The 13,903-nt window shown below is 42.1% G+C and overlaps 1 protein-coding gene across 1 annotated transcript in view; it reads right to left on the bottom strand.

Moving 5' to 3' along the window:
- The window catches only part of PLEKHA7 (pleckstrin homology domain containing A7), a 98,841-nt gene that overhangs the window by 32,794 nt on the left and 52,144 nt on the right, over positions 1-13,903 (bottom strand). The window contains exons 7-9 of the mRNA XM_044681810.1: positions 11,239-11,788; positions 7,621-7,707; positions 2,054-2,107 (exon numbers count right to left, since the gene is read on the bottom strand). Coding sequence (XP_044537745.1) covers positions 2,054-2,107; positions 7,621-7,707; positions 11,239-11,788 — 691 coding nt within the window. The remainder of the gene's footprint in view (positions 1-2,053; positions 2,108-7,620; positions 7,708-11,238; positions 11,789-13,903) is intronic.

The raw sequence follows: 13,903 nt of genomic DNA, 5'->3' as shown, positions 1-13,903 counted from the left end.
CTTAACTCCTCCAGACAACAAAGATTCCTCATCTCACCTTTCTCTCTCCTCCTCCAGCCCTGCCTTCCCCAATTCCCTTTTGCTCTTATAGCACATTTTCTGTGCCACATACTATAGAACTAAAGTATAGGTTGTCTCATTTCTCTTTTAACTTTAGTTTTTCCAAATAGTTAAGTTCTTAAGATATTGTTTTTGCCTTCCCTTATGGTTCCCATAAGCCTGAAGGCTGTGTGAACACAGAGCAGGCACTCAGTAAAACACTGGTCAGTTATAAGATTCTTTAGGATTCCAAGCTCCATTTCCACCGACCCAGCTTGAAAGTCTTAGACAAAGCTGGGTTAGCCTCTTCAGGTTGCCTGCTGGGTCACATCTGTTACACAAATTCCTGGAGTAAGTCCTTCGGGGAGAGTGGTGGTGTGCGTTTGTGCTTGCTACCTGGCCCTCAATCTTTATGCTCACATATGCTATTAATTAGGGAGTTCTTCCCTCTTAGAGCTATTCCCTAACCCAGGCACCACGAGCAGTGCTCTTCACAAGAGGAGTCTTGAGGATGGTCTGCTGTGAGGAGCTAACAGATAGCAGACCTTTTTTCTGAGTAAGCTTCTCCTCTTCCCCCCAGCACTAGTTTAATCCTATCTTCATGCTGTAGAAACCTATTTAAAATAAAAATAATAAGGGGAAGAGAGCATCACTAGGGACAGGACCAGCCTCTTTATCTGAGAGAGAGAAGAGACCCTGGAACAGTCTGAAAGACATTCAGATCTATCTATAACCCAGTCAGAGGTCACTGCTATCAGTCTTCTAGAACTGCCCCTAGCCCTGAAAACTACTAAGGGTCTAAGGATTCTTGGGAGTAACTGAATACTACTTGACAAAAAGACTAACATTGAACAACATGTAAACAAAAATAAAAACCTATCAATCCAAGATTAAAAAACCCCAGATGTGTAGTCACCAGAGTCTGAAAATATGGAACAGAAGTCTGAAAAGTCTGGAGAAGTTACACAATTGGTCCTTATCTCACAGACCCACACTGAAAATGGCTAGAACCTATGGAGCAGAGAATAGTTCATTTTTTTTTACCCTTGTACTTTGGTGTATTGTCTCATAGGTGGAAGATTGGTAAGGGTGGGCAATGGGGGTCAAGTGACTTGCCCAGGGTCACACAGCTGGGAAGTGGCTGAGGCCGGGTTTGAACCTAGGACCTCCAGTCTCTAGGCCTGGCTCTCACTCCATTGAGCTACCCAGCTGCCCCAATAGTTCATTTTTTATGGTTGCAATCAACTAAATGCAGACATTTTTGGCATAGTGGGCAGAGAATTAGCCTTAATTATCATGAGGGGCCTATGTTCAAGTTCTGCCTCTAACACATTCTGGCTCTGTGCCCATGGGTAAATCTCAGTGCCTTACACAATTTTCTAATACCATAAGTGACAGATGGATTCCTAATTTGCATCAGGTGAAGAGAGTTTCTACAATGGAAGTTCTCATACCAAAGACATCACAGGGTCCAGAATGATAAGCTCCCACTTTCTGAATCATAAACTTTCTACGAATAATGGCAAGAACTACACCTTTCATTGCTCTATAGCAAAAATGAATAATATTGAAATAGGTATCAAGCGATAGCATTAGTACAACCCAGTGGAATTGCTTGTCGGCTCTAGTAAGGGGGAGCGAAGAGGGGAGGGAAAGAGTCATGGAAACATGGAAAACTATTTAAAAAATAAATAAACAGAAACTTTAAAAATAAATGAACAGAAAAATACCTTTCCCCATGAAAGTTCTATTAAATAGGAAGTGAAAGAATTGTTAGTCACATTTTACGGATGAGCAAACTGAGTTAGGTGTCTGGCCCATGATTTATAAGCATGGGAGCCATGTCTTTCACTTTTTTTTTTACTCTCCCATGTTGCTTCCAAATAAAAAGGGGAGATAAATCCAAATAGGAATCAATTCATTCTTCTCTTAGCCTTAGAAGCCAGCCTGTAGGCTAAAGATGTAGCTGTGGGAGAGAAGGAGAGTGGGTGAAGTGGGTTCTAGGTCTGCTCACCTTTAGGTCCAGATACTCCAGGTCTTTCTTCAGCTGAAGGTAAGTGTCATCAGCCTCCAAGGAAGCAGAGAGAGAGAGAAAAAAAAAAGAGCAGTTACACACCAAGGGTTTCCTTACATCCTCTAAAAGCAGCAACAACAGCAGCAGCAGCAGCAGTGGCAGCAGATCAAGGTTTCTTGGATGATTCACACATTTTAATGAAGAAATGAAAGAGATCCATCATGACAAAAGCAGCACATGTCTCTCCTCAAGCAAAGCGCTAGAGACATGATCCAATGGGAGATGTCCACGAGGGACTAGGGGGACTGCTGCATCTCATTGACTTGTTCTCCATTCACAGAGAGAGATGTGACACTGACACCCAAGAGGCAGGGAGAAGGAGCTTGCCCCACAATCCTGTTGGGTCCAAACTCTATAGCCTTCAACTTCCCCAGAATAGAACTGGAGAGCTATCTCGGAAAGAATCTACATTTAGCTTGTCATTCTGACAAAAGATAGCTATAAACGATCTTGGGGCATAAGCAGATGGCACAGTGAATTCAGATTCAGCCTGATTAGATTTTAGATCCCTTCTGACACTTACTAGCTATGTAACTGTAGGCAAGCCATATAACTTCTATGAGCCTCAGTTTCCCCATCTATTAAATGAGGAATTAAGAAAATAAATAAAATAATAGCATTAGGATGAAGATGAGGCTCAAATGAAATAATGTGTAAGAGGACTCTTTAAAGTTTAAAACTCTGGAAGCTAAATCCAGTTTACATATCCTGAACATCAAAGGCTGAGGCCAAAAGGTGCCTAAACTGAGGGAGATTGGGGGATAAGCTACCCTGACCTACCTTGCCTCCCTCTCCTTTCTCCCAAGCTTACCCCGTGTAGATAAATAGAAGTTGTTCTGCCCATCCCTTGGTTTTGGTCACAGATCTTTTGGTGGCAGCAATGCCATTTGAACTCTCACTCCAAAAAAGACTAAATGTCTTGGAAGACAAGTTAGTGAACCCTTGATTGCCTTGCTTTCATTACCTGCTTCAACTACAAGTCTTGATCTGAACCCTGCCCCATAAGCTTCTCTTATGTCCCCCTCTTCCCTCTGGACCCAGTTCATGCCCTAGTTCCTGGATATGAATTCATGCCTAGAGACCCCTGAGTCACTCAGCCTTGCAAGTCTTGGAGTCATCTTTGACTCTTCACTTATATGTCCCCCCTATCCAATCTGTTGCCAAGACTTGACAATTCCACTTTCTCCATATCTCTCTTATCTCTCCCCTTCTCTCCATTTGCTCTACAACCAACTTAGTCCAGGCCCTTAGTACTTCTCTCCTGGGTATTGCAGAAGCCTTCTAATTTGTCACTCTGTATCCAGTCCTTCACTTTTCCAACCCATTTGCCAAACTGATATTTCTATAGCACAAGTCTGACATTACCATTTCCTTAATTAAATTTCAGTGACTTCTCATTGCTTCTAGGATAAAATACAAACTCCTCAGCTTGGTATTTAAAGCCTTTCATGGTTTTTTAGTTCTAGTTTATTTTTCCAGACTGATCACAAATTACTCTCTCTCATGCTCCAGACAAATCAGTGTACTCACTGTTCCTGGTACAAAGCATTCTATCTAGTCCTACCTTGGTGCTGCTGCACAGACTTTTCTCCTAACCTCTACCTTTTAAATCTCCTGGCTCTCTTAAAATTCAGCTCAAACAACTTCCTCCAACAACTTTTTACTGATTCCCCCAGGCTGTTATCCCCAAACCCAAAATAAATATGATATAATGGAAAAATTAATGCATATGGAGTCAGAGGATCTGGGTTCACCTCTCACCTCCAATATTTAACAACCTATGTGATCTTGGGCAAATCATTTAACTTCAGTTATATGAGTCTCAGTTTTCTCATCTCCAAAATGAAAGGGTTGGAACAAATGGCCTCTGGGGTCCCTAAAAGCTCTAGATCTATGATCCCAGAATCCTCTATCTATTTATCTGTAATCATATATTCCTCCAAGTAGATTGTAAGCCCTTGCTTGCCCTCTTGGTCAGTGTCTCCCTACTACCCCCAATCTTTTTGCCTCTCACCACCATTCTCCGATAGATAGATAGATAGATAGATAGATAGATAGATAGATAGATAGATAGATAGATAGATAGATAGATAGATAGGTAGATCTTACTTTAGTATTTGTATACCTACGTAGTACTTTGCACATAACTGGACACTTAACAGATGCTAGGAAGCTCAATAAATAGAGCACTGGAATTCCTGTCAGAAACACCTATATTCAAATTCAGCCTACCATTAGCTGTGTGAGCCTAGGTGAATCACTTAATCTCTATATACCTTGGTTTCCTCATTTATAATATGGGGATAATGATAGTACCTTCCTCCCAGGATCACTGTAAAAACTAGACAGGATAATATTTGTAAAGTGCTTTGAAAATCTTAAAATGCTATATACAAATACTAATTGTTGTTACTACTACTACTACGACTACGACTACGACTACGACTACGACTACTACTACTACTACTACTACTACTACTACTACTTTTTTCTCTTTTTTTATGGAAATGACTAACTGAAATATCAGGGTTAGATTATTTTTTTGAGGGGGTAGGGGGCAGTCCAGTCCTGCAATTTCACTGTTGTCAAGAGCTAAGCTCTCAGTATGGAAATTCCACAAATGCAGATGGAAAACTTATCTATTAACTTAGAGTTTTGGAGAGCTACTAGGGTGTAGTGAGATGTTACATGCTTTGCCCCTGATCACTTAACCAGTATGAGTCAGAGGCAGGACTTGACCCAGGCTTGTCTTGACTGCAAGGACAAATCTCTCCCTACCACAACATTATGGCAACTATTATTATTCACAAATTTTTTGTTCGAGGCTTAATAGAAAATGTCTTACTGGATACTTTGGGCATATTCCTGTCTGAAGAACAGAGGGTGGGCTAGCTGCCCTCTGAGACCCTTGACCAGGCCCAGACTTCTAGAATAATCATTCCTCCAAAGCTTTGAGAAGTTCCTTATACAATGCCCATTCTGCTACTCAGCATGGAACCTGGGCTGTGAGTCAATAACTAGACTCAGGAAATCTTCCCCTGCCAGACTTATCTGCTGGTGCTTCAAATAAAACCCAGTGGCATCTCCAAAAGTCAGCCTCACACTGATAGAATTATCAGGAACAGGAAGAACTATCACCCTCTGAATTGAAGAAAAGGTACTTTGATTTCTGATAACTGGTGAAAACACTCATCCCCCTGCAGCCACAGCAAGGGTGGACGAGGACGTGAGAACTTAATAGGAATCTCAGCCTCCACATTCTCCACAGAGACAGTGACCAGGTGAGCAGAGGATAGCAAAGAAGGAACCCACAGGCAAACCAGAGCTATGTTTACTTACTCACAGAGAACAAAATCATCCTAAAACGTACAAGGACTTCAGGGAAAGCTCAGAAGCTGTTGGGGGTCACAGATCAAGGGTATAAGGAGGAGGAGAGAAAATGCTAAGATGGCATTTGGAGGCCCCTGTATCCCCATCCCAGGGAACAAGAGAGACACACTCAGTGGCTAATGAATCCATGTCCAATTCAGAGTTCTAGATACTAAATGGCACAGTCCAAGTGCCCTAGGATGCCTGTCCTGTCCCTACTACCTTGGCATTAGCTCTGTGCCAAGTTATTGTCTTCTTCCCAGAAACAGGATTCTCCATTGGTTAGCTAAATGGCTGAGTTTTTGTTAAAGGCTGGCTACTGTTCCACAAAAAAGGACAAAAAGGCAGGAGGAAACAATGGCAGGGAGGGGCTATCATATTTTTTAAGTTGCCCAAATTTAGCCCTTGTTTAAAATTCATATCTATTTCCCTAAATCATGCTTCACTAGTTATCTTCCCAAAGCATTTGATTCTTATTGTAATAGAAAAGGAAAGCTGAGGCAATTAAACAGCCCCCATCCTCATCACATTATTCCTGTGCCTTTTAAACTTGTTTCAGTAGTAGGTTGGGGCTGGCCATGAGGAGGCCTAACTCTTTCATTACTCACTGTGTAACCCTAAGCTGGTGGCTTCCTTTCCCTCTCTCATCATCAGTCACTTCAGTGGCCAAACAGAACCAGACCAAGCCTACGGACCATTTCTATTGCTCTTTCTATGATCCTATGTACGGTTCTGTGAGAAGACTTCTTGTCTATATCAAATGGATAGAACATGGGCCAGTACTGAAGTCAGAGGATCTGGCTTCAAACCCTCCCTATATGATTTTGGGAAAATGAGAAACTCCCTGGGCCTCAGTTTCCTCATCTGAAAGTGAGGTTAGAGTATACGTATATTTATATGGCCCTTGAGGTTCCTCCCAGCTCTACAGCTCTGAGCCTTTGACCTTTAGAGTTAGGAGATACTTTAGAGAGCATCTAGTTGACTCTGAGAATTCGGAGAATGACAATAGCCTCTTACAACTGACTCCCTTCCTGCCAGGGCACAGGCTGATAAAAGCCACTTGAGGTGCCTCCATAAACAACTGAAGTCATGGGAGGGGAAACAGGCCACCTCTTACTGGTCAAGCCCCCGGACTACTGGGCTGTCTGGCACCAGTGCCTCCTAATCCACTCAACTGGACTTTCCAAAAAGGGCCCTGGGGCATTGGTGGTGACAGCAACCCTCAGAGTCTCGAGGATGTCCCCGCATTGACAAGGCTCCAGGATGCTGGCCATTCTGTTCAGCCAGGAAAAGCGGCACCCAGCTCCCTCAGCCCCACATGCAGCCTCCTTCCCGGTGGCTGGAGGTTTGCCAAGACCACTGGGAAGCAAGGCAATGACAACAAGGATAGCTAGCGCTCCATGACACTGAAGGGGGATGGAGAGAAAGGGAATGAGCGAGAGAACAAGCCAGCAAGCAAAGCCGAGATCCAGATGACCGGCCGAAGAGGGCAAGGGCTGCAAGCGTGGCGCTCCCCAGCTCCCGGGGGGTCCCCACAAGACAACGCATGGACTTGGTGGGGCCCATCAGCAGCTGACCTGGTAGGTGGGAATTGTTGGCTCATGTTGCAGTAATTGGGCGATTGTATAATTTCGCACACTAGCCAACTTAGCCTGATGTCTCCTTAATCGAATGAGAAGTAATGTTAACTCTTCAGGCTGCGGGTGTGTAGACACATTGTAAAGAGGAAATTAGCCATCTGCATGCAGCGAAGGATCACCGTAATCACTTTCTCTACGTCGGTGCCAGAAGGGCATAGCACCGGACGCCACTACGCAATTATTTCATTCATTCAACCTTTTAGCTCAGATGAGCACAAGAGCAGATAAAGAGGGTGCCTAAAGCCCAGGGTGAGGGTCAAAATCACCAGACAGTGCATGTGGCCAGAGAGATGGCATAGTTAATGGCAACTTATAAGAGTTAGGGCCAAAGGAAGAAAAGACTATGGCCAGAAAATACCACAAGCTCTTAAGAACTGCCTTGGGAGGTAACTCAGTCCAATTTTGCAACTCTCCCTGCTCTCACCCCATTGACAGCATATCTTCCCACCACCATCCCCCCACTCTCCAACCTGTTCTGCCCCATCTGTGGCTACTCACCGACTTTCCATGTAAACTGGGAGCACTAACAGTGTGTGTCATATACCCCATGGATGGCATGGAGCGTCTGTCCACATGAGACGAGTTCTGCAGAAGGGAAGAGGGGGGAATCACACATAGAGAAAACTCCAGACACAGGAAAACATCACCCTCTAGGCAGAGGTAAAACAAAGAAGCACAAGATTAGGAGCTGAGAGACCTGGGTTCCAAGAGGAAAAGTTTAGGGCTAGAAGAGATCGAATTTAAAGATCATTCAGTCTAACTCCTTGGTTTTACCAATGAAGAAAGTGAAGCTCATAGAGGGAAAAAGACTTTACCAGGGTCATCCAGCTAGTCAGGGGCAGAGGGAGGATTAAAATCTAATATCTAATTCCAAACTCAGTCTTCTTGTCACAATGTCTGTCTAGTCCTACCTTGGAAAACCAATTGCCTACCCCTCTCTGGGACTCAGTTTCTGCAGCTACAAAACAAAGATAATCATTATAACAGGGACTGCACAGGCTTGCTATGGTGACAAAATGAAATTATCAACATGATAGCTCTCTGGAAGGCCAAGAGAGCTACAAGACCCTAAGAGACAATTATGGTTAATACTTGTCATAATCTGCCCAAAAAGCAGCTATTTTTATCCACCTGTGTGATGGTCTGTAGATAATTAAATAATAGCAGGACTTGCAACTTGTCCCATGACCATTTCTACCAATAGAAAGTCATCGATTTCAACTCAATCAAACTTAATAAAAAAATGAGATAAGCAGAAAAAAAAACAACAATGATGTTCACACAAAGTACTTGCCCTGACCTTCTTCAAAAAAGCTGACCTGAGGAGAGAGGTTCTGCGGGTGATACCAGAGAAATGCAAACAGCAGAAGGGCTTATCAAGGTGGAAAAGTTGCAATATAGGCCTAGGGAGAGACTAAATATCTGCTTTCTGAAGACCAACCTGGTTCAGTACAGAGAAAGTCATCACCAGAAAGACCGCAGGGGGATGAAAAATTCAACACAGACTTTCAAGGACCCTTTAATAATCATGGAGGGACTGCAGTCTACACTGAAAAAGGGAATAACTATACCAAAGAAAGAATGAGTGGATTCTTGAAGCATGTTATTAATATTACAACTAATAATAATGCCTTTCCATGGCATTTTAAGATTTGCAAAGTGCTTTATTTGGATTATCTCCTTTTTACCTGCTAGCAATCCTGGGAGATAGGGCCTGTTATCACCATTTTTCAGAAGAAACTCATAAATTAAATGATTTTTCCCAGGACAATAGGTATCTGATTCAGAATTCTAATGCCAGTTTTCTTGATTCTGGATGCCATAGTCTAACTCCTCCTATCACATGCCTATCTCTCTTAAGAATTTCCCTAGTGGGGCAACTAGGTGGCTCAAGTGGATAGAGTGCCACACCTGGAGTTAGGAGATCCTGGGTTCAAATCTGAATTCACATACTTTCTAGCTAAGTGACTATGGGCAAGGTGGCTCAAGTGGATAGAGTGCCAGACCTGGAGTTAGGAGATCCTGGGTTCAAATGGGGATTCAGATACTTCCTAGCTTAGTGACTATGAGCAAGTCACTTAACCCCAATTGTCTAGCCCTTAACTGCAATTCTTCCTTCGAACAAATACTTAGTATTGATCCTAAGATAGAAGGAAAGGGTTAAAAAAATAGCATTTACCTAGCTGGGGCAGCTAGGTAGCACAGTAGATAGGGTGCCAGGCCTGGAGTTGAGAAGTCCTAGGTTCAAATCTGCTTTCAGAAACTTCCTAAGTAACTCTGAATGAGTTACTTAACCGCAATTGTCTAGCTGTGGGAAGCCAATAAGAGAAATAGTCTCAAATAGATAAAAATCTGAGACTCCTCTTTTGACTCCTTTTCTGATCCACACTTTTCCTTATTGAAAAGCTTTAAGTTCCTAGCAAACCAACAGTTAAGAGGTTAACAATTTCTCTCCCAGACTAAAGACAGAAATTAAGCAAAAGGCTGCCTGGACTCTGAATCTGTTTCTAGACATGTCAAGGTCAATAATAGACAAAATTTAGACAAAATCTCCTCCAGTGGGGGCTATTCATTCCTGAGAAAGTATTTTCAGACTTAGCTTTTGATAATGGGCCAGACAAAATTCAGCCTTGGCTTTGTTCTATTCTGAAGTCAAATGAGATTTTTTGTGTTTTGATATGATATAATTTGTATCTGCTGCACATCTGCAAAGTTTCAGGGGGGTTCTTTTGTGTGAAATGAGTCTTGAAATATATATAATAAACTCCATGCTCCTAGAGAGAGAGCTGGAAGCATGAGCTAAAAGATCTTCCATGTCCTTACTTCTTATAAACTAAGCTGTCCTTATGAGAGAAGATAAATAGATCTCGAGATCTAGCCACTATTGCAATTCTGCCTTGAAACAAATGTTGTCTAGCTATTATTGCAATTTGGATTTCGTACAAATACTTAGTATTGATCCTAAGACAGAAGGTGTTTAAAAAAATAGAATTTCCTTAGTTGGGGCAGCTAGGTAGCACAGTGGATAGAGTGCCAGATCTGAGGTCAGGGAGATCCTGGTTCAAATCTGCCCTCATACACTTCCTAGCTATGTGATTCTGGGTCACATAATTGCTTAGCTCATTTTTCTGTCTTAAAACTGATACCAAGATAGAAGGTAAGGGTTTAAAAAAAAGTTCCCTAGTTACCTTCTATTGATTATTACCAATTATCTGGTTTACAGTTGTCTATATGTTGTCTCCCCCATTAGACTCCCAAGCTCCTTGACAAAGCAGGGACTATTTTTTTGCCTTTAAAACATCCCAATGTTTAGTAACCAGTAAGTACTTAATAAATGCTTGTTGACTAATTGAACAACTAATGCTTTTTATATAAGCTCTAATTTTATCCTTACACGTCCATGAAATCAACAAAAATTATCATTAAATCAATAAGCAATTTTTTATAATTTAAAGATATTTTATCAATTACATGTAATAATTTTCAAAGTTTTCTGAAGTTATAAGATCTAAATTATCTCCCTCCTTTTCCTCCCCCTTCTTGGAAATGATAAGCAATTTGATCTGAGTATTATGTGAATTATCATGCAAAACATACTTTCATATTGTTCATGTTTTTCTTTTTCTTTTTTTTTTTAGAATTTCAATAAGCATTTATTAAAAGTCTACTATGTATGGGATTGTGTGTTGGCTATGGGAAGGGGGTGAGAGGAGGGGAGGGAAAGAACATGAATCAAGTAACCACGGAAAAATTTTCTTGATTAATCAATAAAAAAATTTTTTTTAAAAGTCTACTATGTGCCAGGCAGTACATTAGGCACTAAAGACACAAAATCAAAAACAGTCCCTGCCTTCGAGAAGCTTACTTTTTGCAAGAGGAGACAACATATACAATATGTATCCATAAAATAAACAAAATAAATACAAATTATCTTCATTTTATAAGTGATGAACTTGTTCAAGGCCAAGTAACCACAATTCTAAGATACAGGTGCTCTTTTCTCCCAGGGGCCCAGGCTCTGGAGCTCCAGGCGACCCTCAGCAAGAGATCAGAGGGGTGGGAGGACGAAGGAGAATGGATGGGGGAGGCAGGCTGTGCAGACTGCCCTGCTCTCACCTTGAGAGTGTGGCCCCGGACCTTCCTGGGGGAGCCTCCTAGGGAAATGTCCACACTCCGCCTCTGCTCCAGGGGCTTCACAGTGACCCTCTCCGCTGGCGTGTGTGGCCTCCGTGTGGAAAAGAGCCGTGGCGGACCCAGGGGAGGGAGGTCTGTCGGAGATGGAGGGACGGAGATGGATCGTGGCACCTCCAACATGCTCTTGCTCCGGCCCTGGTCAGCGAACTCTGGGGAGCCTGCATAGATGGGGGCTGTGGGGTTCCCATGTTTAAACTGCTGCCTCTGCTGCCATTCATACAGCTGCCAGACGGTGCCATCCCGGTGTGCCCGGCGCTCTTCATTGGACATCTTCAGGTGGCTGGCTCGGTCCTGGGCATATTTGTAATCACTGGGTAAGTTGCGGAGTGGAGGTGGGGAACTTCCCGAGGAAAGTCGGGCGTTCCTGGGCAAGGTCTGGTAGTTCTCTGGGAAGGAGACTGGGAAGGACTGGCTAGTGCCCTGAAGAGAGCGGATGTGGTCTGAGACAAGGCTGAAGAGGAGAGAGAAGGGGCTTGTCAGTCAACTTGATCAAGGCTGCCAGGAGGCTTTGAGGAAAACAGATAGAAATAACCATACAAAGGTATGTCCACCAGTGTTGTTTCATCCTTATACAGGCTTGCATGTTAAGAATTCAGTCCTGCAGATTAGAATTTTAATAATGATTAAAACTCTAAACCTATGGCCATTTCTTTAGCCTTTTATGTCTTTGAAGGTAACACCAAATCTCTCTCCAATTCCACAAAATATATATGAAGAAAGTACCTCGTATGGGCAAAATCTCTCTCTTTAATTCCATAATATAAACATTTATTAAGTACCTACTATGAGTAAAGTCTCTCCAATCATAAAATAAACATCCACTGAGCACCTACTGAGCAAGGCATCAATAAAAAATAGCACAATTCTTGTCCTCAACCTAATTAGGAATGAGGGAAAAATTACACATGCAAATACGATAAAAGATGAAATGTGGTATGAGCAAAGAATTATCTTTATTCTCAGTAAGAAGGTTTGAGAAAGGAGAGATCACTTTAATGGTGGGAGGAAGAAGGAGGAATCAGAGAGAGATTCATGAAGTCAGGAGATAATGGAGATGAGCCTTCAAGTCTGAGAAGGATTTTTGACAGGCTGAGAAGGGCATGTGTATGAGGCCCCCAGATGAAGGAGAAGACAAGAGGAGATCATGGAAGAACAAGGAATCCATTTGAGCTTGAAATTCACTATATAAAGAGAAGCAATGTGAATAAGGATGGAGTCAACTTGTTATGCCAGGATCGCTCTTGCAGGGATTCTCTCCCTGGTATTAGTTTTACATCTTCAAACGGCTATTGAGTATTTCCATTTGAACATCCCCTCACCCCCTGCTATCAGCTCATGTTCAATGATTAGAACCAAACTCAGAATCTCCCCACACTCCATCTAATCTTCCTCCTTGTCTCTATTAATGGTGTCATCATTCTCCCACTCACTGTCACCTTAGAGTCACCTCTGAATCCTCCCGCAATGCTGGCATCTAATGAGCTGCCTGGTCCTCTTGGAATGATGCCCATGACTTGTAGTTAAAATATCTAAAGTTCTAGTTTTGGCTCTAATAGTCATAATAAATTCTCTGGCCCTCAATTTTTTCATCTGTAAAAAGGGGATAATAATCTTTGTACTCTACTTACCTCAAAACATTGCTATGAAGAAAGTGCTTCTTTTTTTTATCCCTGAGTACTTAATGCAGTACCTGGCACATAGTAGGCACTTAATAAATATCTATTAAATAAAAATGAAATTGCTCTTTAAAAATTAAAATATATAATTATGAGTTACTCTTATTATTTCTTCTGCATTCATACCCTCCTTTTCACTTTGATTGCCACTATACTAATTCAAGTCCTCATCACCTCTCATTTGGACTATTGTAATAATCTCCTAATTGATCTCCCTATTTCTAGACTCTTCTCATCACTAGTCTATACCACTAGAGTAATCTTTCTCAATTATGGCTTTACTACACTGCTCAAAACCCCTAAGTGGCTCTCCATTGCCTAGACGATAAAGAATGTGATAAAGAACAAAGATAAAGAAAAGGCTGGCCTGGTGCTCTAGACTCTCTGAAACCTGGCCTAAATCTCTCAACCTTACTTTTCCCTACTCTCCTTAAATGTGCCTTTCACTTTATCCATTCCAGTCACTTCACAGTTTTGTGTATCTTTCCATCCCACTCCATGAAAATATCATCCCTCTCTATTCTTCAAGAAATTCCATATACTCTTTTGTTTTAAAATCCTGAAAAAATCCTTAAAAAAAGAGATAGAAATAAAATTCTATCTTAGAATCAATACTGGGTATTGGTTCCAAGGCAGAAGAGCAGTAAGGGCTAGGCAATGGGGGTCAAGTGACTCATCCAGGGTCACACAGCTAGGAAGTATCTGAAGCCATATTTGAACCCAAAACCTTCCATCTCTAGGTCTGGCTCTCCATCCACTGAGCCCACCTAGCTGCCCCCTCCATATACTCTTCAAGGCTTAAATGAAACTTTTTCTAGGAAGCCTCCTTTGATAGTCTTATTCTTCATTCCAATCTCTGCCCTAATACTTAGCCTCTGTAATATGAATGATGAAGTCTTCTTGAACAACCT

This window comes from Gracilinanus agilis, chromosome 6 (genome assembly GCF_016433145.1).
Source record: "Gracilinanus agilis isolate LMUSP501 chromosome 6, AgileGrace, whole genome shotgun sequence".
Classification (NCBI taxonomy): domain Eukaryota; kingdom Metazoa; phylum Chordata; class Mammalia; order Didelphimorphia; family Didelphidae; genus Gracilinanus; species Gracilinanus agilis.
The sequence above is the reverse complement of the archived record's forward strand: the minus strand, read 5'-3'. Positions and strand labels throughout refer to the sequence as shown.